At 39.0% G+C, this 26,087-nt stretch overlaps 1 protein-coding gene across 10 annotated transcripts in view; it reads left to right on the forward strand.

Moving 5' to 3' along the window:
* KIF16B (kinesin family member 16B) overlaps positions 1-26,087 on the forward strand; it is a 139,910-nt gene that overhangs the window by 2,951 nt on the left and 110,872 nt on the right. For all 10 annotated transcript variants that reach the window (XR_008974054.1, XM_057423345.1, XM_057423347.1 and 7 more), the window contains exons 2-8: positions 12,966-13,035; positions 14,038-14,151; positions 18,274-18,390; positions 22,968-23,065; positions 23,644-23,753; positions 24,379-24,521; positions 25,877-26,045. Coding sequence is in view for 9 of the 10 variants with exons in the window: in XM_057423345.1 (XP_057279328.1) it covers positions 12,966-13,035; positions 14,038-14,151; positions 18,274-18,390; positions 22,968-23,065; positions 23,644-23,753; positions 24,379-24,521; positions 25,877-26,045 (821 nt within the window). In the remaining variant the exon portion in view is untranslated. The remainder of the gene's footprint in view (positions 1-12,965; positions 13,036-14,037; positions 14,152-18,273; positions 18,391-22,967; positions 23,066-23,643; positions 23,754-24,378; positions 24,522-25,876; positions 26,046-26,087) is intronic.

Here is a 26,087-nt window from a genome sequence, read left to right on the forward strand (position 1 = left end):
TTGGGTGGTTGGTCTGTTTTGCTTGGGCAAGTTAATGGTTTTGGTCACCATTATTTCTAAGGTTCATTTTCCAAAACAGTCACTATAAGCATTCATTTGTTGTCTTATCATTTGGAGGACTTGGCTGGAGAATCCCATATCTGGTCCCACAAAATGCAGTTTCTCATCAAGATGCTGTCATTCTTCAGCATGGTCATTTCCTGGGCAAAATTATGGGATTATAGAGAAGTGTAATCAGCTTTGAGGCACTTTCCTCATCACTTACTGAATAGATGACTTCATGTTACTGGTTACTAGTCACTGTCTTCTGTATAGTGTGAGATATTTGGGATCCTGTTAAGCCTAACCCAATTCTGGCTCTCTGGTTTTTGCACTGCATCTGCACTGTTCAAATAAATATGTTGGTTTATGTTCATCTGTTCAGAGTCTTAAGAAGAATGAGGGAGTAATTTTTTCTTCTATTTTATGTCATGTTTTCTCTGCATGAAAACTAGAATTCAATTAGTGTTCAGGAAAAGCATTTTTACACTTGTTTGTCAGTTAGATAAAAGCATCTAATGTATGCTAAATAAGAAAAAATGTTTTGATATTTAATAAAGGAAACATTAACTTGATTCTTTCAGATGCTATCACTAATTCTTGTGCCCCTCCATTTCTTACACCTGATTGCTTTGTTCTACTTGGCTTTTCATTCATGAAGTAATAAAGGAAAACAAGCTTTTTTCTGATTTTTTTTTTTTTTTAACCTTTATGTTTGTTTCTTGTGTTTGCATAAGCTAATTATTGTATTTAACTGGTTGAACAAATGCTATGCTGTCCTCACCTGCAGAGGATGCAGCTGGCATCAGAATGTGGGTTTGCACTGCAGTAAATTCTCATTCCCTGTGCTTATCCAGTGCTGTCTCTGGTTGTGTTTATTTAAATGAGCTGTGTAGACTTTCTCACAGCTCTGGTCTTATTTCCAATAAAATGAAACAGAAATTCCTATTTGGTTTAAGTTTTAAGTGATCAATTTTTAACCCTGTGTGCACACACTCCTTAGGTTCACTCAACAAACAGAAGTGACTGATGGGGCTGGCAGAAACTTGTGTCTGTGGCTGTAGTGCTTTATGTGGTTACACAGTTATTCACAGTTACCACATAAAGATTAACAGCTTTTATGTTTGATAGTGGGGAGATAGAGGAAAATATGTTTTATTGCTTAGACAAGGCTTTTGTGTGACTCTGGGATTTGTTTGGATTAAAAGCCATGCCAATGCTTTAATCCACAAATACATTCTGTGTGATTATTCATTAGATGTAACCTCTTGGTTTTACATTAATACACCTCTCAGTTATGCTTCTAAGTCTAACTCACTCCTCTGCGTGCAGAGCTGGTGTCAGAGGACCTTAGGGAAATTTAGGACAAACATTACATGATTCTCAAAAATAACTGCTTGCACAATCCAGGCCTCACTATCAATAGCAGAGTCTTCAACAGCTCAAATTAATACAGTGATGCAAAGGACAGGGATATAAAATAAGCTGTTTCATTTTACAAGAAGCATGTGACTAGATTGTTTTTGTAGCAGCAGAAAGAGATAAACAAGTAAACAGTAAAGAGCCAGCTGGAGTCTTCATTTCCATTCAGGATGTTTACAAGTGATTTAGGTAGGGGCTTACTGGGAGTATAAAAATTATAATTAACTAGCCATGCTTTTTTGAATTGACAGGAGGAGCAAAAGACGTATGTGGAGATTATATTATGGAATTTCTGATGCAGGGAAGAGGGGAATGAATTGCTGGCTCATGATGAATTGCTGTGTCTAAAATATAGATTACTGTGTATATTTTTCATTTCATGAATTTATAGAGTGTTTTCACAGAATGTGTATAACATCATGGTAACACAGGTAGAGTAAGAAAAGACGCAGTGATTACAAGCAAGGACACCTGTAGTTAAATCTCGTATTTGTCTCTGAAGTGCATGATGAAATTTTTGTGGCATCTGTTTCTGAGCACTGGTTGTTGCTTTTAAGCAGCATCCAGGGTGATAGCAGAAAGATAACTCAGAGCTTAAATATGGCCAAGTGTTGCAGTACTGTCACTTTCTTGACTACAGTACCAATGAGGATAAGCCATTTATTAGCAAGCTGAGTTTGCTGCTTCTTATGCTAACTGTTTGAACTTCCTGTTTTCAGAATGGTGCTTGTTATTTGCCTTATAATCAATACAATTTCCTTATGAGAAGAAGTTGAAAGACCTGTAAGGATAGGTGAGGCTCTGATGTGCCAGGGGTGAGCGTACCTCTCTCTTGCCTTTGCCTTTATCTGTGGGTGAGTCTGACTCAAATAAGAATCTACTTTGATGCTGGGTTGGCGAGATAAGCTAACTGTTCTGAATGTGACTTTTTCACCTTGCCATATTTTGTGTCCAGAACCTTGAACCCATATAAAGACCTCCCTTTGGAGGTCATTTCCCTTTGGGGACGTGTTTAGAGCAGATACACCTCTCTCCCTGGAAGCAAGCTATACATACGTGTGTATATAAGAACCTTCATACGTTCATCAGTGTGTTAGCATTGGATCAGACCATGAAAGTGTAGGCTCTGACCTGAATTCTTGGATTGTATAAACTTGATACTAAGAGAACTTGAAGTCTGACATTGAAAGTGTTTTTAGTTATGTCAGGGTCTCTAAGAAATGGTTTTATTTTCTATCTCTCACATCTCTTCAAAAGGAGCAAACAGTAGAAAGAGTTTTTATTCTACAATATGGTTATGCACACCTTCTCAGGACAGGCCCTTTAGTATAGTCAGGATCAGAGAAGTGAGCATCAGCATGAGGCTGCACACACTACCTCTCCTTAATAATCACTGCCTTTTACTTGACCTGAGTGAGGATGTGCTTTAACAGATGGATTATAGTTGGCAGTGGCTTGGTGATACCCAGTGGGTATGGCCAGGTTCTTGCAAGGGCTGGTTCACTCATTTGGCCTTGGCAGCACAGTGAGGCTGCCAGACGTGAGAGAGCACGCTTGCTTGTTCAGTTGTGAGAAAGAAGTGTAGAATCTGAAATGAAGTTATTGTTGTATGGCTACGTGTTTAAGGTGTAGGACTTTGAGAGAGAAGACAGGAGAGGTGGATGGGCCGCATGTGTGTGCCTGTTCTAAGGGAGCTGTTCTTGACCAGCATGAAGGAGGGATGTGCTTGTTCAACATAGAAAGAATGCGTGTTCTGTGAGCACAGAGGTACCAACAATAAATTGTGACATAAACATTTGCAAGTATGGAAAAATACCCTCAAAAATCTTGGTGGTGGTAGATATGGCTGATGCTGTAGTTCTGAAGTAAGGATGCAATTGAGCTAGCAGTGTTTGCTAGGAAACACAGGTACTATGTATTGTGAGGCTCCTCTAAATGCTATCGACATGGATCATATATGTAAGAAAGGGATGTAGTAAGCTATGTTACCAGGCTGCAAGTAGACCATTTAAAAATTAAGAAAAGGCTGGAGAACCTGCTGCTGAAGCAAATGAAGTAGAAGTGACAGCTTGCTCGCAGCAGAGCGTTGACTCAAACTTGTAATGAATAGGAAAGGAGAAAGGAAAATAAAACAGAGAAGAGCCTTGCGGCCTTACAGAAAAGCCTTGGTTGTCAGTGGCAAGAATAAGCAAGAGGAGATGTAAGTCTTTTAATCAGTATAGTGGCATGGGAGATGATTGGGTTTTAAGGTTTTTTTTTGGCATAAAGGTAATGAGTGGTAGATAAATAGTCCTGGCCTGGTTATGTAGAAGATGGTTATGTGGAAGAAGCAGCAGCCATGAGGGGCGGGTGAAAAAATGCCAAAGTTATTTTACTCAGTAGTTTAAGAAGAACACGGCAGATGTAAAGCAGAACAGTTGTTCTCGTGAAGAGTTTAAGTTGCAGATGGCCTAGCTATGTGTTTCTTAAGGGGTGGTAAAATGCAGTATTGGACAGCTGTGTTAAGGAGTGGCGTCTAATATGAGTATGGCCTTTGCTAAAATGAGAAGTTAAAGCCAAATAGAGAAGCCAGCACCAAGGCTGATGGTTGGCTGGCAATTTGGATGCCACAGGTCAGGATGTTCTAGAAAAACTTGTTGGACTCTCCTTAGCCTTTTCCACAATAGCAAATGTCAGTAGTGCTGAAGCAAACTGAAACTTATGGGTACAAGCAGTAGAGGATGTCAGGTGGCTTGTTTCTCTTGTGTTTCACACCTGTGCTAAAGTATGTGGTCTTTGGACATCAGTGGCTTGTTTTTCTCCTCTTGTTATGCCCTTTTCCTCTGTGGTTAATCTTTGCAGTTTTTCTGCTTAAAACTGATGAATTTGAACTTAAAAGTGTGCTACAGTCACAGTGCCGTTCTTGTTCACAAATAGATTGTTGAGCTGAGCACTGAAGCTGTGGCTTGTGTTTCCTCCATCGAGCCCCTTAGTCAATATCTTGTAAAGTTCTGTTTCTGGAACCTCATTATCTGAATTATGTTGGAAAAGATCAAGAAAAATTATGGGAATCATTGATTAAAAAAATACCTCTGCACTCTGTGTTACAACTACTGGAATAGATTAGGAGATGCCAATGTTGAAATATTTGTAGGGCTTAAATGCGGAAAAGAGGAGTTAAATATTGAGTTATTGCTCCTTCATAGTATCTTGGAAGTAATGGGTTGAAGCTTATAATGAATCAGCTTAAACAGTATCTAAGGAATTACTAGAAATGAGATAGTGCAGGTTGTGGAAAAGTCTTCCCCAGGGAAATGAAAACCCAGGCAGTTGGGAAGAGCTAATGTGCTTGAAGAAGCAGCTCATTACGGGAAACAATCTGGCTTGAGTGGGAAGGTGAGACCTGGTCTGGGTGAATTTTAAGTAGCTCCTGCACTTGTGGTTCTAGCTCTGACTTCCTCTGTTGTGGTTTTTGCACAGCTTTATACACAGGAAAGAGAATAAACAGGGTATGCAGCAGGATCTTGCCATTTTCATGTACCAAGCAAGGTGTAACAGGGAGGGAGAGTCCCAACAGCTTTATCCTTGTCTTGATGAGCAGCAAATCTTGGAGCAGACTTGACTGCTGCAGAAGGAGCTCTAAGGAGTTTCGGCAAAATACTGGGTTAACTGAAGAGTTAATGGGTGGGTCTGGCAGAGATCAGGAAGCCCACATATAGCTTCAGTTTACATGTGCTTATTTTTCTGTCCTTTTTAGTGCTTTCATGCAAATGCTTCAAAAGTTTTTCATGCCTGTGGGATCTGTCACAATCACTACCTTGTTTTGTCTGTCCCTCTCCCTAGCAGTGAAGAACAAAGACCTTCCAGTGCCAGTGGGGCCAGAGCACAGTGGCAGTGTGGGTATGTGTGGGGCAATGTAATTAAACCGGCCTCGCTTACAGTTTCTAATCCCCCAAACTTTACAGTCTTAAGCATTTAGACTTAAAAACCTAGTTCTTAATAGCGTTTCCTAGTTCTTTTATTTCAGTATTATCAAATACATTGCCAGGTTATCTTGGCATGTTATATCATGAAAACAATGAACAATATAATACTTTTAAACTCAGCTTTTTGTTGAGAGCTCCCAGAAACCAGCAGAGAAAAAAGTAATGAGTTTCTTTGTATAGTAGCTTTCCTGCTGAAATGATGTGAGAGGAAGGTGAGTCTGTTGGTTTCTCAGGCTTTGTTTATTTGAAATTAAGACCAGTTTTGAAATAAATGGGATTAGCACTCAGCTGTGTTAACCTAACTGAGCTCTTGGACTTGAAGACTCTTGAAAGTCTGAGTATCTGAAAGCAGGTATTGTTGGTAAGAACAGCTGACTGAATTGAAGAGCAAAGTCCTCTGTTTTGCAGTAGCTGTGAACACAAAGCCAGGGTTATTTATTTGGAGAGGGTTTTTCAGAGTTCTCTAACAGAAAAAGGGCGTACATGGCGCTCAGTATCTTAATTGCTGATGGGCAGAAGCTCCTATTATTGAAGACTCGGACACTTCAAATAGTGCCTTTATGAAGACTCTTCTTCAAAGTGTTTATATTGTGAATAAAAAGCAATAGATAAAGAAACTTGGAGTATACCCATCATTTTTTTTTGTATACTTATACATTTGAAAGATATTTGTACTTAGGTAACTGAGGTAGTTTGTTGTTCAGTCCAGATGGCTTCTGTGTGTTTCAGTAAAGGATGACAGAACAGCAGCCTTACGAGGAGCTAATAGATCTGTGAGGTCAGGCACAATTTTTTTTTTCCCTGCATTTCTAATTTTGAGTACCTCGTGCCCCAAAAGACAAGGGAACTGCAGGTAAACCGTGTGATTTCTTTGAATTGTACTTTGCTGTACACAGGATGTTAAGTCAATGCTATCTTTATGACTTGTGATAGCAGGAGTAAAAGAGCAGGTCAGAAGAAACAAGATACTAAAATACCTGTGAAGTAAAATCCAGGAGTCTTAGAGAAGTTTTATAGCGTCATGATAGTTACAACAAAGTTCCAGGCTGTAATTCAGATCAACTTGGTCATATCTGAAGCTGTATTTTCTGTTGCTTCTGCCAAAGGTGGGCATATGCTGCATTGTTTTAAAAGTCAGTATCAGGAATGCGTAAGAGGGGGATCACATAAGTATCTTAAAACTTAGCTATGCAGGAGAAGCTCCTATTGGTAAGACAATTACGGAATCTGGTTCGATGCTCCATCTGTGCCGGTGAAGCAGAAAAATCTCTGTTGACATGGTCTGCTCATTGAAGAGTAAATATTTTTCAGGTTATTATGCATGGATGATACCGTAGCTTTTTAAAGTTAGCTGTTGCTGAGGAGTTAAAAATTGTCTTAGGTGTCTGCCCACCAAGCCTCATCTGAGTCGTTGGGAGGTGAAGTCTACCTATAATATTGTTAAAGATGCAAATTTAAAAAGCAGGTCAAGTACATGGTTTAATGTAGTGACCAGTCTGTATGTGTCACTATGGGTGTACATAGTTCCCCCCCACCAAAAGCTAGATATCATTTGACATAAGGTAGTACAAGGACACCCGTGTTTATTTTCCAGCAGAGCCTTACTGCTGTAGATTAAACTGCCTTTCAGTATTGTAGGTAAAGGCATTTAATCTAGGTTGTCCTTCATACAAGAACTGAGATGTGTGTGCTAGTATATAAATTTAGGGAATATTTCTGGTGAGATGTACAAGATTTTCCCTTGTTACTGCATTCTCTGTCACTGGATTTATTATTCTGGTTTCAGCTGCACTACGAAGAAAGCTCTGGTAGCAGAATCTCCCATTTAACTGTTTGCATATTTTGCTGCTATGACAGAATGCAATGTGGGTATCATTATAAGTCTGCATTAGCAAATCAGTAAGATTACATTTATCACAGAAAACCTTATTCCCACACAAAAACGTGCTTTACAGCACAACTCTCTCTTAAAGTACCAATTATGTGCACAGTTTCTTTCTCTCAGACACAATCGCAGTCGTATCCATAGAAAGCTGTTTCTTTTCTCTTCAGTCCCTAGGAATTTTTTCTGCTGTTTTCTTGTCTGTCTTCTTGAGGTGAAACTTGAGAGATGGCATAGCCTGTCTGTCAGCTGGTCCAGTCTCATCTGGCAGCTTTGAATCTGTTGGCCGATGTCAGACAGGGTTGACAGCTTGTAGGGGCCTCGATGATAATGAAGATGTTGTTTGGAGAAATGAGTGGCTGTAAGGGAGCCTGCAGAGCTCCCCCGAGAGAGGGGGAGGCTGCAGCCCTTATCTGCTATCAGAGGATCCATGTAGGAGCCTTCCCTCAAACCGAGAGTGAAGGACATCTGATTGCAGTTGTGCTGCTTGATTTACAGTGTGTAGTTGTAACTTTCAGACTAATTAGTGTATACATGGCTTCAGTCATTTATTTATGGGCTTGTAGCTGTATCAGTCAACAGCAACAGGCACTCTGAGCTCAGGACACGCAGCGCAATCGCCCTGCTGTGCAGACAACTGTGATTTTTATACAGTGTGATCATGTAGTACAAGTGACTCAAACCACAGTGGATTCTCAGAATCTTGTGCTAAAATTGGGTTCTTTGACTTGTTCTTGTTTTAGGTCTCAGCCAACGTTATATTGAAACTACTTGTTATTGGTGTTTATGGAAAAAATGACTTTAACCCGAAGGGTAATGAATGTGTTTTACATACAAATCACCAGATTTATGTTTTTAACTGCAGCTAGATATGGAATCACATTTAAAAATAATGTACTTTATACAAAATGAATTGATAAGCACTGAAGAAGTTAGAAAACAAACCCCAAAGCACAAAACTGGAGAAGAGCCTTTGGATAGGAAAGAGAATTTGTGTGATATTTCACATTGCACCAACTTCACTTTTCCTGTTGGTACAGAAAGTAACAAAGAATTTCTTGTGTAGGAGAGTTTTTGTTTGACTTCTTAAAGCATATGTTTGAACTGAGCGTTCTCCTTTCAAGAGCTGCTCGGACAAAGGAGGTGTCCCTGGTCAATGGGACATCAGGGCAAAGGTACAGTTAGTATGTTACCAAGCTACAAGAAAACACCAGGTTCCTTCTGTGACACACTTTGTGCTTATTTTTCAGTTAAATCTACCTTGAATTCTCCTGGTCATGAAGCAACCCTCGTGCTTTCATTTTGTGACCACAGAAATACACCTGGGTAGTGAACAAGCAGAGTGATAAAACAGGAAATCTGTAACACTGTGCTTAAAATGTGAACAAAAGAAGTAACAGGCACTTTGCTGAAAAGAAAAGCCATGGAGCATGGTTGGGTTGCTTTTACAAGTGCTCAAGCTATGTTTTTGAGTAGCTGAAAAGCAAAATCACACATCTGCTGTTCAGTATAATCCTTTTCCCATAGAAGGTCCATTAGATGTCTACAGTGAAGTGAATTTCCAAGAGTATGCTTTACAGATCCATTTTCTGCTTTGACGCAGAGGTGCTCTGCAGGCAGTTCAGGTAGTGCCTGTGTCCTTGTCTGTGCATCCTGGGAGGTTTGCTTAAGTGGTCTTTTGAAACACTGTGAAAACTGGTTGCACTTTCTATCCTGTCCTTCTTGGTTTCTCCCTCTTATCCCCCAGAGAAAATATGTTTCATTCTTTGTGTTCTATTCTTAGTCATGTCTGACAGGTATTATGATAATCACAACTGATTCTCATAGTACCAAATTAATGGAAAACGTAATATCATGATTTTCTAATGGGATAAGCTATAATGAATGCTCTAGTGTCTGGACAATTCAAAATGGATTAATAAAAAACCAGTTGTTAAATAACTGAACCTTCCATTGGAGGACCTTAAAGGAAGGAATTAAAGGTGAACATGGCAAAAGACCAAGCACATCTTAATAGGGATTTTCCTAACGCTTCCCATGTTAATTTATATTTGAGCTTTTCTCTGCACTTCTCCCTTTGTCTCTGTGGGGGGATCTTCAGAAAGTCTTGTGGAGGACTGGGTAAGTGACGTAAGGAACAAGTTGCCTTGAAATCTGGAGATGCTACCACAATTTGGCTGCCATTGGTATGATTTTGACTGGATGCCCATGGAGGTGCAAAAACTGCCCTGGTCTTTGCCCTGAAAATAGGGAATATAAGGGAAGGAGAGAAAGAAACTTGACATAGAGATATCTGTGTTGGAGCTTCTTCTGTGAAGCTTCTGTGTGTTGATATAACTGCAGAATCCTCTTCAGTTTGGGGGACCCACATGCTCATTGTGAAGATACGTAATTGTAACTTTACTTAAGTAAGCCATTTTCAAGTTGTCCCATTACAAGACAGATATACTAGTTCTTTTAAGCATATCTTGGTACTAATGTTGATGTTATTTATATTAAAATAAAGTGTCAGTATTACTCAAAGTAGGTTTTCAAATTTTTTCCCCTTTTTTTTATTTTCTTTTCTTCTTTCCCCTCTCCTTGAAATTAATTGCTGTGTGACTGTCTGAATTTAGCAATAGTAGAGAGTTAACAGCAGCAAGCTCATATGTTTCCTGGTGTCTGTGCCAAGAAACTTGCCTGTTTGATCACTTTGTGGCTTGGTTAGAGGCCACGGGATCACGGGTTATGAGTTTTCTTCCCTTGTGATCCTGGAACTCCACGTGGTATATGAAACAGCAGTGAGAACAGCCTGCAGGCTGTCCCTAAACACTGCTGTGCGAGCAGATTGGGGCTGAGAGGGAAGCAATGTCTCTTAAATCACGAAAGCATTAATTGTGAACTTGTTTTGGCAGCTGGCCCCTTTACGTTGCTTTGTGATGAGGGAGGGGGCTGGAACTTGCAGGGGCAAGTGGGGCTTGTCCCTGGGCTGATGTAGGGCTTAGTGGTTCCTATGGATGCTGGAGGAGCAGTTTGTTGCAGTAGGGTTCTCCTAGCTCTGAAAGGCCTCAGGAGGGAACCCAGTGCTGCAGTAGAGCTCTTTACAGCCTGAAACTTTGCTTAAGGTGGAACTTGAAAGGGATTCAGCCCTTGCTGAGCTGCATTGAGTTGAGTGCCTGGAAATAACTGGCATCATGCAGGCAACTACTTTTTTGTGGGATCCTCTTAAACCCTTTATGTGTACATTATACTTATCTGTCTCATTAAAATGAAGCTTTAGCACTTGAGTCCTGTTAATTCTTTTTACTTTTCTCAGGTTGGTTTATTCACTCTGATCATTGTAATCCCGTTTCAGATTGTCCTCTCCCTATTCCTTTCCCTACAAAATAACCAAAATTCTATTTATAGTTTTTTTTTTTTATTGGCTAGTGCCTCACAAGGCCTTTCTCTCTCCCCCCCCCCGTTTTATTTTTTACTTTAAAATCCTTATTTAATAATGTTTAGTAATATTATCAGTGTTATCTCCCAAATTAATGACTGTAGGCTTCTCAGTTCATGTATGGGTGTTAGACTTAAAACGTTTTGTATCAATTTTCGATTATTTAGTACCTTTAGGTTTTATAACGTGTAGAGCTGGCTACGTCTGGGAAAGAAAACACTGACATACGTTATTATTTCCTCTCATACCCCTCAAGCATGAAGACATCAAGACAGAAAAAGTAGTCCTGGCTCAAACTTCATCCTGCTGAGAGTCCTCACAAACTTTTAGAGGAAGGTTACAAATTAACATTTGAAACATGTTTCATAGTAAGATAGACTGTTTAATTGGGCCACATTACCTATGACACCTTTGCTGAGCAAATAGTTACAGGCAGGTAGACACTATTAAGGAAGCAGGATGAATAGCAGCCATCTACAGGCTGTGTTACTGCGATGCCAGAATCTATTTCCTACTTAAAAATATCACTGAAAACTTCTTCTCCATTACCGTATCTGTTACCCGTAGCTGTATGTTAGGATTTCAGTCTCTTAAGTGTAAAACCTAGTAAAAGCTAATATGGGTGACATGGAAATGTCTAAAAGGCATCTCTTAAGGCATGACTCTGATGTTTTTCTATGGTAAATCTAAATCCAGACATAGAATTAATGCTCAAATCATTACAATTAACTATTTTATTAGCTTAAAAAAGAATGTATTGATATTTGACAGGAAGAAATTTCTCACTGTGAGGGTGCTGAGGCACTGGCACAGGTTGCCCAGAGGAGCTTTGTCTGCCCCATCCCTGGCAGTGTTCAAGGCCAGGTTGGATGGGGCTTGGAGCAACCTGCTGTAGTGGAAGGTGTCCCTGTCTTTGGCAGGGGAGTTTGAGCTAGGTGATCATTAAGATCTCTTCCAGCCCAAACCATTCTATAATTCTATGATATTTAAATAAGCACTTTTATTTGCCTAATCTTTATTCATTAATGTAGATTTTAAAATGGATTTTGCTTTTCTTTAGCATTTCTACTGGAAAACAGTGTGAGTAGAGGATAGCTGCACAGCCACAGTGTAGAGCTGGGTGAGCCAGTGCACCACAAGGAAGAAAATGTCACAATAAAATCCTGAATGTGGGTCTCCGATTACTAGGAAGTTTCTCCTTTTCAGTTTTGGTTGGTGCAAGCAGATATCCAGTAATCACTGAGATGCTGTGCAATATGGTTGAGCAGCACTTTATCGCTTTAAAGCCCTCTCCTTTCCTTCACACCAGTCAGGCACACCAGTTTGTTGGGTGTCTTAGCAGATGGTTTTTGAACAGGCATGTGTGTTAGCATTTGGGGAGCGAGGTTTTGTGTGATGTGTGTAGTAGTCCTCCTCTTCTGGCTCTTCTTTTCATGTGCATTTTTTTCATAACACAGGAGATGTTATGCTGAAGGTATTACTTTTATGACTAACTATAATGAAATCCCACCTCTAGCGAGCAAGTTGATATGTGCTCGTTTTAGACACTAAGCTTTTTGTATGAGAGTTTTGAAAACGGACACAACTGATGGGAAATAGATTTGGGTGAATGAAAACACTGCTGCACAACTGGACTTCTTCCTGGAATCGCTGTGTTCTGGGAAGCAACAAACCTGTGTAGCACTCCCTTGGTAGCAGAGCCCTCTCCTGCACTGCTATGATGCAGCAGTGCTCAAAAAATACGATCAGTGCCTCATTTCTAAGAGAGTTTTAGAATACTCTGTTATGGTTTAAATGTTTAGTCCCTGTTACCTACGCTATATGGGTAAATGGGAACTCCTGCTGCAAGGCTGGTGGTAAGAGGCTGGGGTGTATCTTGTAACATTCTCTTTCGCAGTTCCTTAGAGCCACATAATTGAGTTCACTGGGCTTTGGATCAGAGTACATCAAATTAAGAACAAACCACGTAACTGACTTGCAGAGTCAAACTTCTGAAGCAGGTTTCCCCAAGCTGCTGCTCTGTTTCTAGTTGAAGGGATTTGGAGACAAGCCCAAGTACTTCAAGTACATCCCGTAGCAATACATAAACATTGGTCAGACAATCAGAAAAATGAAATAGAAATGAATTCACTTGGTAGTTGACTGTGGCAAGCAACCTGTCAAGTGGAAAGATGACCGTGGATGATTGTGATGTTTGTTTTAACATTCAAGTCTCTCTAATTTTTTTTGTTTTGTTTAGGGAAAAGGACCTTAATGCAAAGTTTATTATTTCAATGGAAAAAAACAAAACGACAATCACAAACTTAAAGGTGAGTAAACACAATTTATAGAAGGAAGTCTGAACTGAATAGCTGCCAAAATACGACTGGACTAAAGAGTGGTCCTCACTGTACTATGGAGAGCGGCCCTTAGCTCTTAAAATACAACGTTGAAGTAATTCTTTGGGGAAGCAGGTTGAAGTGTTAACTTGCTGTACAGCAGTTTTCTGAAAACCACTCTGTAGGCTGTATCTCAGAGGTTTTTCTAAGGGTTAGCACTCTGGTCATTACTTAGCTGGAAGATGAAAGCCAGCAATAGAAGACAGGTACACGCCTGGTAGCTATTAAACCTTTGCTTTATGTGTAGAATTCTTGAATTCCCATGATAATGAACTAAACCCAAAGTACCCATCACTTGCTATCATATTTTGATGGTATATTTTAACATTTTGGTCAGCAAGGGAAATCATGCACAGCAAATAGATTTTTGCAGGATAGTTTCCAATGACAAATATGTGAAAATGGGTTTCAGTGTGTAGTTTGTTTAGATTGATTCAGATTGCAGTGCATATTGCTGAAATATAGTGCTAGCTGTCATGTCTTGAGCATGAAAATAGCCTTAAGCAGCACGTAAGTAACACCATTTTAATTATGGCTCCACAATGAAATCCTGTTTACAGTGCAAAGGTCTTTCTGGCTCCTATTAATTATATGCATAGAGTAATCCTTTATTATAATCTGAATTGCATATACAAGACTGATTTAACTGAACATAAGTATGGTGACAAAAATGTACTGTGGTGGTAGGAGCAGTAAGCTTAAATCCAAGTAATCCCTGCTGTGCTGTCCTGTGATGTGACTATCTTTTATGATGAAGTGTATCTGTTGTTAATTTTTTCACTGTTGGAATAAGAGGCTAACCTGTCATTATACAGATTTCTAAGTGTGTGTAGCCTTCTGTTAAATTTACTTGCTGATTATCTGTTGTAAAATGTTTCTAATTACTTCATTAGGATGTACTGTACCAGCTCTTTTTCTTTATTTTTTGAATAGGTACCAGAGGGTGGTACTGGAGATACAGGACGAGAAAGAACTAAGACATTTACCTATGATTTTTCCTATTTCTCAGCAGACAGTAAAAGTCCCAGCTTTGTTTGTCAAGAAATGGTAGGATTTCTGAATGTTTATAATTGATTTTTTTTTTTTCACCTCCTTTTCTTTTTTCTTTGGCTTGAAAGCATTCTTTGAAACGTCCTTCCCTTGAAAGTGCTTCTTGTATAATTCAGAAATTCCCTAGGTACCTGAGAATTTGAATTCTGCTTTGTTTTCTTTTCTTTCGAGCTTATCTAACATGAAGTGCTGTGTTTTCTAGTACAGCAGGTTAAATGCCTTCTTTCTAGTTCTCTTGTCTGATTTGGCTTGTAAGGTCAACTTAGAAGAATTCTCTGAGCACTAAATTTGCTTTTGAAAAGCTTTTTTAAAAAAATCACTTTTGGGAAATGAGGATAGATCTTTAACTCACTTAGAAACATTTTTATTATCTAGTAGGAGTGTTTTTTTTTTTTTTTGTCCCAAAGTCTTGGTGTAAACTGAAGATTGTTCAGTCTCCTCCTTTGAGTATTCAGTTTAGGAAAGGGCAAACCTGCTTTTCTTCCTGCACACTCAGAACAGAAAATCAGACTCTGAGCTATAGGCATTATTCAGGTCATTATTCGTGACCTTGCATTTCATGTGAACATTGAACCTTTTTTTGCTACTTTATATTTCCAATTTATTGAGTAAAATTCAAGTGTTTCGTGATTGTTACCTTGTTTTTTGTTTTTGTGGAACTTGGGATGCTTCAAGCGAGAATATTTTTTTTTCCCCCTTAAAATAATGCAAGGGTTTGAATGTGCTGTAAGGCAGTTGGATATATACTGGATGTGCTCTGTTAGCTCCCAAATCAGGGAGACTGGTATCACTAATCCTAAAAAACCTCAGATTTAAAACTAACAATAATAAGCAATAAATTAAAGCCATTTTAAAATATTTATGAGAAGGACAAGCTTTGCCATTATATACAATGGCTATAATTGTTTGATAGGGAATTTATACTTGAAATTTCTATTTAACCATCAGTGTAAGCGTTAGGTTCTCTTTTTTCCTGAAAGTGTCTTTTTTATTTCACTGAGTTATTAGTTAGAATTGAATCCAAACATTTGATCATGTATATTCTTAAACTTTCTGGATTATTAATTCTTGATGATCTTACAAGTAACACTGGTTTTGCTGTATTGTCTGAAACATCAAGAATTACGCGTTTATTGGGGCACTGATGTAGAAATACCATAATTCAAGGAGTATTTGAGTGCAATGATTGGAACCCTTGTTTCTAGTGGATGGTTTTAAGCAGGCAGTTCAGGCCATGTGGCTTCACTAGAACTTTAGCAAATGCTTGAAGCTGACCAGGCAGAGATTAAGTTATTTATTTTAATTAAAGCAGTTTGATCATGTATTTTTCAGCTCTGTTAAAGCTTGGGACTTTGGTTGTGGTTCTGCAGATGCAACAAAAGATTGCCTGAAGTTTTCTCATACAAGTTGATTAGGATCTCAGTTTAATATTACTTAGTTTCTTGAAAATGCATACAATTCTGTGATAACTGATTACTGTATTTGGAGTTCTTCCTGATAGAGATGAGTACAACTCCATAAAGCAGTACTAATGATGTATCAATGCATGTTTGGGGAAGCCTGCAAAATGTACTATAAAGTAGTTACAGAAATTCTTCTTAGGTACCAGTTGTGGCTTAGGTTTATGAATATGTAATTCTTGGATCTTTTAGATAGCAGTTTCTTTTTACGTGATTTCAGATGCTTCTAGAAAGCTATGTTAGACAAGACCTCACTGGAAGAATGGAAGAAACTTGAATTGGTATAAATGGATATTCAAGGTGTATTGGATATGTCTGATTTCCATACAAAAGTGATAATTTTTTTCCTTAAGTTTTTCCATATTGGTGCCCTTTTGCCTGTTTCAGGGTGGGTCAGATTGAGGAAACATCACTTGCCCATGTCAGGAGCTTATAGAGAAAAAGTAAAACTAAAATGTCCATATAGAGATGGCTGCAGCAGCCTTGAGTAATGTTTACTTGTTTTAAGCTGTGAGCTTTATGGTTTATAGTAATAAGATGGTAACAATAAATCCTAAATATGGTTTAGATGTCCACATTCAATATTCTGTTACTACAGTGTGTCTCACAACCCCAGACTGCCTCCTTCATCCTTCCTGGTAAGAATGTGGGCTTGCTCAGCCACAAAAACATTGGTGCTCCTGGGTCAAGTGTTGCTTTAATTACAATGGGTGAAACACATTGAAAACAAAAGGAGTTTTCAAACCATGGGAGTGCAATTTCTGAACAAGTTCTGCACAAGCTATTGTTTTGCTGGTGGTATTCATTTCATATTTAATTGGAAGACTGTAGTTAAGCTCTTATCAAGTTGCTGCAGAATTTCCAGTTTACTGCACCAGTGGCATAGAAAAAGGAGGTCTTTCATTCATACTCATCTTGCCATGGAATAAAATTGATCTTGATTGTTGTTAATGTGGTTGCCTAGTGTGCTTTGTTCATGATTGTTATAGTTTTCCATTTGAAAGGCAAAAAAATAATAGATGGAAGTCTGTCTAATACTGCGTGCCCCATTAATATGCCTTTTAGATGCAAGATGTGGTTTAGTGTTCAAAAATTAGAGTGGGAGTGGCAATTCACAATCAAGCTACTTACTTTATATTCTAGGAAGAGAAACTAATAGAATTTTGATATTTGCTGCCCTTTTGTGACAGACCAGTGTCCCAGCCATTTGGTTCTGTCAAAGTCCCATCCTAACAATGTCTTTTCTTCCAACCGTGTGTGATAAGCCTCTGTGTTCAGAAAACACTGACTACTACCTTGAATCACTTTGCAAGGTATAGACTAATCTTTTAAAGGGAAAATGCAGTCATAGCAGTAGTGTATAAAGATTTGGTGAGATAAAAACATGGACATAGAGAAAGGGAAAAGGGCAGGGGGGAAATACAGGAGTAGTTACTTAGGGGGGAGAATTAACTAAGATGCCACTTTTCAAATGACAAGTGAAAGGGAAATTGTGCTTTAGCTGATCTTTATACTCTTCCTTTTTCAGAAGTATGACTGATTACAGCATTGTAACTCCTTTGCTCAAGGGAAGGTCAAGTTAAGTATTCCAAAGACATGCTTGCAACTGAGCATTAATGATTAAAGCGATTGCCCAGCACTCCTTCAAGGGAGGAGTGGTACGATTATACTGTATGTGCCATTCACTATTAATAATGACTTGTAGACCCTGGTAAATTTAAACCACATATACTGCAGAATAGTAGCCAAATTAACGTGAAACATCTATGAGGTTTTTGAAAGTCATTTCTGGATTTGGAGACCCAGGTTAATATTTTCATTGAGAGAAAGGTGTTACTCCTCGCCCAGTGGGCCAGTGGGGGTATGACTGGAAATGAGGGGTAATGATAATGAAAGGTCAGGAATCTGGGAGGGATACAAGAGCCAATATTACAGGGGAAGGTTGTGAAAGCATCTGGTGAGAGCTGAAGTTATTAGGTGAGAACAGACTTCCATATAATGGGATGTGGAGGAGGGGTGGTTACCCATTTGTAACTGTTGAGTGCAAAAGGGAAGGGGCTAGCTGATGAAGGAGCGTCACTTACCATATGGAAAACATGTTTGCTAGCCTAAGAAGTATTGGTATGTAAAAGCCAGTTAGGGAGGAAATATGGAGAAAATGAGTAATTTTCTTGCACTTGATTAAAGCAAAAAAACCAAAACCAACCAACCTAAACCCTTCAAAAACACAAACCAAGGAACTGACAGGATCACTGAAACATTTCGTTTGAGAAGGGGCTGGGTATTTGCAGAACATAGAGAGCTGGCAAAGATACAAAAAGTGAGGCAATATTAACAGTAAGGAAAAGCGAATGAAGTATTTGAGCTTGGTGAAAGAAACTGGAGCTATAAAAAAAAGGTAACTTTTTTTCATTCTGTGTCAAGGAGCTCTCCATCAGAAAAGTAGAAAATATATTGTTGCAGTGCTGTAAACTAAGTATGGTAGTAAAATTTAACATTTTATTCAAAGTACTAATTTCCTGTCCTCTAGTAAATGTCGTTGGTTGATGTCAATAGCTTATATTGCAGTAGTTTATTGTTTTAATATTTACCATGCTGGACTGATGACAACTTTTTTCCCCAAGCTTCTGTCGTCTTAAAAAAATTTCTTTGTTTTCAGGTTTTCAAAAATCTGGGTACAGATGTGCTTAAATCTGCTTTTGAAGGTTACAATGCTTGTGTTTTTGCATATGGCCAGACTGGATCTGGGAAGTCCTACACCATGATGGGAAATGCGGTATGTTGTATTGTCATGGAATCAATAGAATATCAGGTTGGAAGGACCTCAAGGATCATCTGGTCCAACCTTTCTTGGCAAAAGCATGGTTTAGACAAGATGGCCCGGCATTTTGCCCAGCCGAAACTTAGAATCGCAGAACAGTTTGGGTTGGAAGGGACGTACGAAGGCCATCTAGTCCAGTGGGCAGGGACATCTTCAATTAGATCAGGTTGCCCAGAGCCACTTCCAGCCTGGCCTTGAATGTCTTCAGGGATGGTGCATCCACCATCTCTCTGGGCAATCAGTTGGAAAAGGAGCTATTTACCACCACCCTCTGGGTGCAGCTTGTTGCCAGTTCTCCACCCACCACAAGGACCACTTTTCTAAGACCATAACATATCAGTTCCTCTAGGAGGAGGTTGTGGGAAGCAGAATCAAAAGCTTTAGAGAAATACAGTGTCTCCTGCTCACCCCGCATCAACTGAGTAGGTGGGTTTTTTTCTTCTGCACCAATGAACTGAAATTGTGCTATTAGAAGAGCATGTTCTTATGGAATAATTACTGATCCCGTCCATATACTACTGACCCATCATGTATCATATCTTCTAGTAGTAATCAGAGGTTTTAGGAGATGTTTCTTTTATAGGTGGATACTTGGGTGGAAAAGTGTGTTTAAGTCATGCTCTGCTATGTTAGATGCGAGCCCCAGAATTTCAAATGTAATTACTGATTTTCTATGCTCAGCTTGTAAGCAAAGAAGATACTGATTTTGAGAACACAAATGATCAACCCTTTCTGAAGAGATCTGTTTTATATATCTCTTTTGAAGGGTCAGAAGATTAAAATAGGTCCTTAACCCCTTTTAGCAAAAGTGAGGAGTACAAAGAGGGAGAGAGCAGCTAAATGTAAGTTTCAGCAAACCATGGTGAGATGATGCAGTAAGTTCAGTTTTTAGGATTAAGTCTTGTTGAGTGCTTCAGTATAGACCCTGGTAGAGAAAGATGTGATAGGAGGAGTATTTGACATTTTGTGAGTAAAGGATGGGAGTAGTTTCTTGCAGTTATCTCCATGCCTGTCCAAGGACAGAAAGAACCCACTAAACTCTTGGGAGTAGAGCAGTTCAAAAAAGGCTGGCTCATGAAGCCTGTTTGCCAGGCAGCCTCTATAGGTTTCACTCTCTGATCATGGGGAAAAAATACATCATGTCTTCTTCCAGCAGAATTGAAAAGGGGAATATTGCCACTTGTCTGTCCTTCGATAGATCACGTTTGAAATGTTGTAAGATTGGCCACTTTGCACCTCTGTCTTCAAACCTTTCCCTTTCCATTGTCACAGAATAAGTAGCTTTATACTTGACAAAATAGACTTTTGTAACCAGAAAAGATCTTACGACCTAGCTGCGGATTTCTGTTTCAGGAATTTATAAAAGTGACATTTTTATGAGGCTGCCTCACTATATGTAATGACTGTAATCATCAAGGCATTTTGCAAATGAATAGGTGCTGAAGTTTGTTTGACACTATTCAATAATAAAGGTCTAATCTTCTTGCCATGAGACATAAATACTTTAATCTGGCTTTGTACAGAGCGTGTATAAAATATACTCAGCCACCAAGTTAAATGCTTGAAAATTGATGGCCCTGTCAGAGAGACTACAGTGCTGTAAGAAAACTTGAATTTGAAATGCATTTTCTTTTTTCCCTACTTCTCCTTAAAAAAAGTATGAATTCTGTTTTCACTTTGATTTCAATATCTGCTGTTCTTGGCTCTGAAGGCTTCTTCATTCTTCTGCAGTACTGTGGGCAGCAGTAATTCCAATAAATATGTGGACCGGTTAGAGTTAAGTCTAGAGCAGAGATACTGAAGTGATCAGAGATCTGTAAAATACGGTCTGTAATGAAAATCAGACTTGTGTATGCAGAGAAAGGAAGACTGTGGAGGAAAACACGTCTTCCAAGATGTGAAAGGCTGCTGTAGAAAGGAAAGGGAATGATTTGTTACCTATGCCCAAGGTAGATGGATAAGAAACAGTACATATAAATTGCAATAAAATGTCATATAAATATGAAATACATATCAATTTCTGATTAGCACAGAAGTAACATAGGCTTTTCATGAGAAAATTCAGCTCTGGAGTGCATTACTTATTTTAGTTCTATAGATTTCCATGACTGGAAACCCTAACCCAGAAGAAAACCATCAGTGATGTAGTTGATCCTGCCCTGGAGCTGTAGGGGGTGAAAAGGGTGAAAATGTTTAAATATAGTTTCTAATAGAGAATGTACGTTCTGTAAGATGTACATTTTACTGATAAAATATGCTTGGAACAATGTGTTCTTCCTTTCTCATCACTGTATTGCTATGGTTGAAGTTACTCAATTAAAGCTAGTATTTCCTGTTTTAAGACTCTCTTTGCAGTTGCTAGATTATGTCAGACACTAATGACTTGCCTAAAACTTTGTGATGGATCTTTCATGGTTTTTCCTTAAGCTTTAATTAAAACTATTCAGGTGTTTCCAAGCATGAGATGAAAGAAAAGTCTTTTTCCTTTTCCCGTGTTTAAAAAAAAACTTAATGAAATAAAATGTGTGTGGGAATTTCCAACATTGAACCCTGAATCTTTACCTAGAGGTAGAGATTGATACATATTGCGAAGAGCAGCTCCTCTGTTACTAAAGGCAACCGTCTCAGAAAAAGCAACATTAACTGCAAGTTTCTCCCTTAATCTAGGAGTTATTCTTTTTAAACCAAGGTATGCTCAGGTGAAGGGCTAGGTGTGATAGGAGGAGAGAATAGATTATTATTTCAAACCAACCCTGGTTGGGGAGGGCTCTGATTAAGAGGAGGAAGAAGCTGGAAAAGGGCAAAATGGAAGGATAGAGTATGATGAAAAAAAGAAGAGACTGCACCATGAATCAGAAATTATATCTGGACAAAGGAAAGAGGAAGAGGAGCTCAGAAATGACACCTGGAAGAAGATTGCTGGGACAGAGAATGCAGGGGAAACTGAAGAACGGGAACACAGGGGACCAGCATGGGCGCAGAATGGAATGAGCTTGGGCAGAAAGGGTCAGATTTTATGTGGGGTTCAGAGGAGAGGAGAAATGTTTGCCAGAAGAGTGTGCTTCAGGGCAGTCCACTGTCTTCATGGTTTTTATGCTGCCTGGTATATGTAAACTCCCACCAGGCAAACTCCTGGGTGCCTCGAGTCTTGAGCTGTGCTTATATTGGATGTTTGGTCTGGTTTGTCCTCATTTGCCTCCTGCTTAATTACAAGGGCCTTAACTCTAAGCAAGAACACTTCTTGCCTCAGCGGTGCATAGAATTAGTCCGTCGCATCAAATCTTATGTGGTTTTGGTCTAGAGGCAAATCACAGCTGACAGACTGTTTTGTCAGCTACTTCTGAGTTTGCAGCTCTGAGCCCAAAGCTCATCTGTATATTTGTATGTCCTTTCTCTTCATTCCTGGGAGCCATGTTCACTCATTTCAGCTCTTAAGGAGCTTTGTTTGCTCTGCTCAGCAGATAGTTGGTCGTATACCTACTTAGACATGGTGGGAATGGGGCAGCTGGGAGCAAACAGCCTCTTGTCAGCCAAGGCCACAGCTGCATGGCACTCTCCTGCTCCTCTCTGCTTCTACGGAAAACCCTGGCTTTGATTTACTGCCTTGCTGCTTGGCTGGAAAGGAAGAGGAGAGCTGCATGCTAAGTCTCTGGGTATCTCAGTGTTGTCAGCTGTTGCCTCACAGCCTGACGTGTTTGACATCAGTGGTGGAGCAGCAGCCTCAATGGGATGAGGCTCAATTCTCAAGAATTTTCAAGTGCCAGCTTAACCCAGAAGATGACATCCTGCTGCTGCTGGCTGCTGTGTTAGCTGAAGTGACAAGAACCCTGTAATGGATAGTCACAACGCTGCTAGTAAACCACATAGTCCATAGGGATCTCTGAGAAGGAATGTGATTTTTCAGTTTGCTTCATTAAACCTACTGAGCGCTTAATGCATAAAAAGTCTAACTTCAGAGTTGAGCATTTGGAAATTAAATATCCAGTTTAATTTGGCTGCGTTGTGGGATACAGTGAATGTGGAGTTTTAATTTTGTTATTGCATGCTAATTTATCCATGGGACCTGCTGCATCTTTCAAGACAGGAAGAACTGTGATCTGGGGATTAGGGCTTTGAATAAGAATGGATTAAGGGTGCATGTATTTGGCTCTTGTCCCATTTTCTGCAGATGTTGCCAAGTCCGTAGTGAAATGAGATAGAAGTTAGAAAAGATAACGTTGAGATAAGGCAGTGCATATGTTGCTCTGAGGAGCCAGTTTCTGCTTTCAGCAGTTGGAATTATTTGGACTACATGACGGGGGCAAAATATATCCCAATAGCAAAGAATTTGAGAATCCAGCACACAGAAGGATTACAGGGGCAAGGTGACTGCAGTTAAATAAAGGGCAAGAGAGGATTTGCTGAAAGGTTTTGATTTCTCCCCCTTTTCCTGGATATTGGAACTCTCTCAACTACTGATCTTGTGTTTTACTTTTTTAAAATGTATATGTGTGCATATATACCCTTGGAAGTAAGGGCTGTTGTTATTCCAGGGTGATGCTGGTTTAATACCTCGAATCTGTGAAGGATTATTCAGCAAAATAAGTGAGAAAACAAAGCGGAATGAGGCATCCTTTCGAACAGAAGTCAGGTAGGTCTTGACATGTTGATAGTTTGCTGGTTATCAAACTAGTTTCAGTTACAGCCCCTTTGTTCACTTTATCTCTGAGAGAAACGTGTGTTTTCCAAATGGATTTCTATGCTTGGCCTCAGTCCTATAATTGATTTTTTTTTTGTTGGCAGTCGTAGTAAAAATGCACAATGGTTCTAAATCCAATACAATAGCTGTGCATTTTGCTTTATTTAAATGATAGTGAAGATGCCTTTGCTACTGGTCAGCGTCTTCCTTATTGTTATACTTTATTTCAGGCTGACATTAAGAGATCCTGATCTTGCCAATGGCTTCTTCTTTTCTGCTTGCTTCTTGCTTTTTTTGCCTTTTCCCTTATACCGGTACACTGTAGTCATTACTGTCTTCGGGTCTATTATCATAGAATAGTTAGGGTTGGAAAGGACCTTAAGATCATCTAGTTCCAACCCCCCTGCCATGGGCAGGGGCATCTCTTTGCTTCTCCAGGCATCTTGCTTTCAAACACAGCATTAACATGGATTTCCTTTTTTGAGAGACTCTTGAATCAGTCAGCGATTTTCTAATGCTTTTTCTTTCAGTTATCTGGAAATTTATAATGAACGTGTGAGAGATCTTCTGAGACGGAAGTCATCAAAAACCAATAATCTACGAATACGAGAACATCCAAAAGAAGGGCCCTATGTTGAGGGTAAAAACACTTTTAGTGTTTAGCACTGGATATTTTATTACCTTTTTATGTTCTAAAATGTGGTGTCTAATTGCACAGGGTATTTTTGTATTTTTACATATAAATGATGATGCATACAGTGCTTTGATATAAAAGCACTAAAGGAGAATAGCCTCTTATTTTGTACCCACACTCGCTTTCCCAATTCTAAGATTATTATACACGTACAGTTTTTATTTATAAATTTCTAACACATTTTTAAATAATGTTAAGAGATGCAATTGGTTTTAAGAATTTGTTGACTATAATTTGTAAATCTTTAATGTTTGCGTGGAAAGAACCTATTAAGATCTAATTGCCTTAATCTGTTCTCTACCAGGGAAGGTTTGTCTCTTGAGGGATTATGCTTATGTTATTGCACTAAATACTTTAGTAAGATTGCATGGTTTTTTATTAATTTACTGTAAACGTGTAAGTGGTCCATTGTTCACATGAGGCCTCATTCCTTTCCATAAGTGATAATGAAGTATGACAATAAACCCTAATTGCAGCAATACTTTGTAGTAGTGAGGGTGATTGGAATCTTTTTGTCTGAAGACAGTCAAGTGCACATACGAGCGTGCTGTAACACTCTGCTTTTCTTCAGATTTGTCTAAACATTTAGTGCAAAACTATGGTGATGTAGAGGAGCTTATGGATGCAGGAAATATAAATAGAACGACGGCTGCAACTGGAATGAATGATGTCAGTAGCAGGTCGCATGCCATTTTCACAATCAACTTCACTCAGGTAACGAAACTAAAGCCTCTGTCTTAATATGTGTTTAAATTCAATAATTCATAATGACAATTAAAAAATAAGGTTGTCAAGTAGGCAGGTATGGGTAGATAATGACTGTGTTGTGATCAAGAAAGTTGAAAGTGTAGAAAATACTGCTTTGAGAGTTATAAATACATTTATCGGTGATTATAATATTTAAAATTTGCAGTGTCATATGATTACTTAAAATATTTAATAGATTTTGAGGAGATAACTGTTGGGACTTTAGGCTGGATAACAGTGACCAGTACTGGCGTGCTTCATGATACTGCTGTGACAGGAATGGGTGAGGAGCCTGTTGGGTGAGACCATCCAGATCTGAACATGGGCTATCTTTTATGCTCTGGTGTTCTCCAAGGTTTATGGGAAAATCTGTCTCCATGGCCCAAATTGTAAAGTGTAGAAATGTTTTCTGAGTGTTTTCTTGCTGAGTCTTCATCTGTTATTGTTGGAAACCTCTTTATATTCTTTGTTTTATACTGATGGAATAATGGAGAGATTTACCACTTTTTCCAGGGGAATAGTGATCTGTATGGAGTACACTCATTTTCTAATGATTCATGCTCTTCATTGTTGTTTTGGAGAGGGCTTTTAGGCAGTCCATGGGTAACCTGCTAGGTGAAGGGAAGGTAATGTGGAGGTGGTTTGCTCTTCTGATGGAACTTTTCATGTCTCCCCCCTACCAGAATTACAGACACACAAAATGCTGTGCTGTTTGCTAATGATGAGATGCTCATTGCAGGGCTTTCTGAAGAGGACGAGTGGCAGGCAGCAAAAGGTTTTGTTCCACTGTTGTACTATAAAAGTAGAAGGAAGTTTGGAATAGGGTAATCTGTGTTGATTTATATGAATTAAGATAAATATTAGGCAGAAGCCTTAGTTAAAATTGTAGAATAAAATTGCAATTGCTACTTACTAGAACTTGGAGGCAGGGAAGAAAGTGAGTGTAAATGCATCTGTGTATATTATAGCTTGTTGAAAGCTAAATATAAATATAATATGTTGAAAGCTTAATAAAACGAATGCAGCACATGTTCACTATGCATCACGTAAGTACCAGTTCACAGTTGGTGTATGTCCATAAGTGGCTAGAAAGTTGCAAATATTACAATTTATAGACATAACTACTTGTGTGGGGGTTATTTAGCAGTTCATGATTAAATGCCTTTCTGTGGCACCACTAATACACCTATTTTCTGAAGCTCTGCTATTGTAAACAAGTTAAATTCAGTCATGACATGAAAAAGACCACTAGGTTGGCTTCAGTAAAATTGCAGAATTTCATAGCTTATCATACTTTTCTTTGTATTTTTTTTTTCCCTTAGGCTAAATTTGATTCTGAAATGCCTTGTGAAACTGTTAGCAAGATTCATTTGGTAGATCTTGCTGGAAGCGAGAGAGCAGATGCCACTGGTGCCACAGGGGTTAGATTAAAGGAAGGAGGGAATATTAACAAATCCCTAGTTACTCTGGGAAATGTAATTTCTGCCTTAGGTAAGTCTCAGTTTTTCAGGCTTGTCTGTTTTAGGTTTGTTT

Source organism: Pezoporus wallicus, unplaced genomic scaffold (genome assembly GCF_028554395.1).
Source record: "Pezoporus wallicus isolate ANWC-B61680 ecotype Strahan unplaced genomic scaffold, APGP_CSIRO_Pwel_v1 contig_4191, whole genome shotgun sequence".
NCBI lineage: Eukaryota > Metazoa > Chordata > Aves > Psittaciformes > Psittacidae > Pezoporus > Pezoporus wallicus.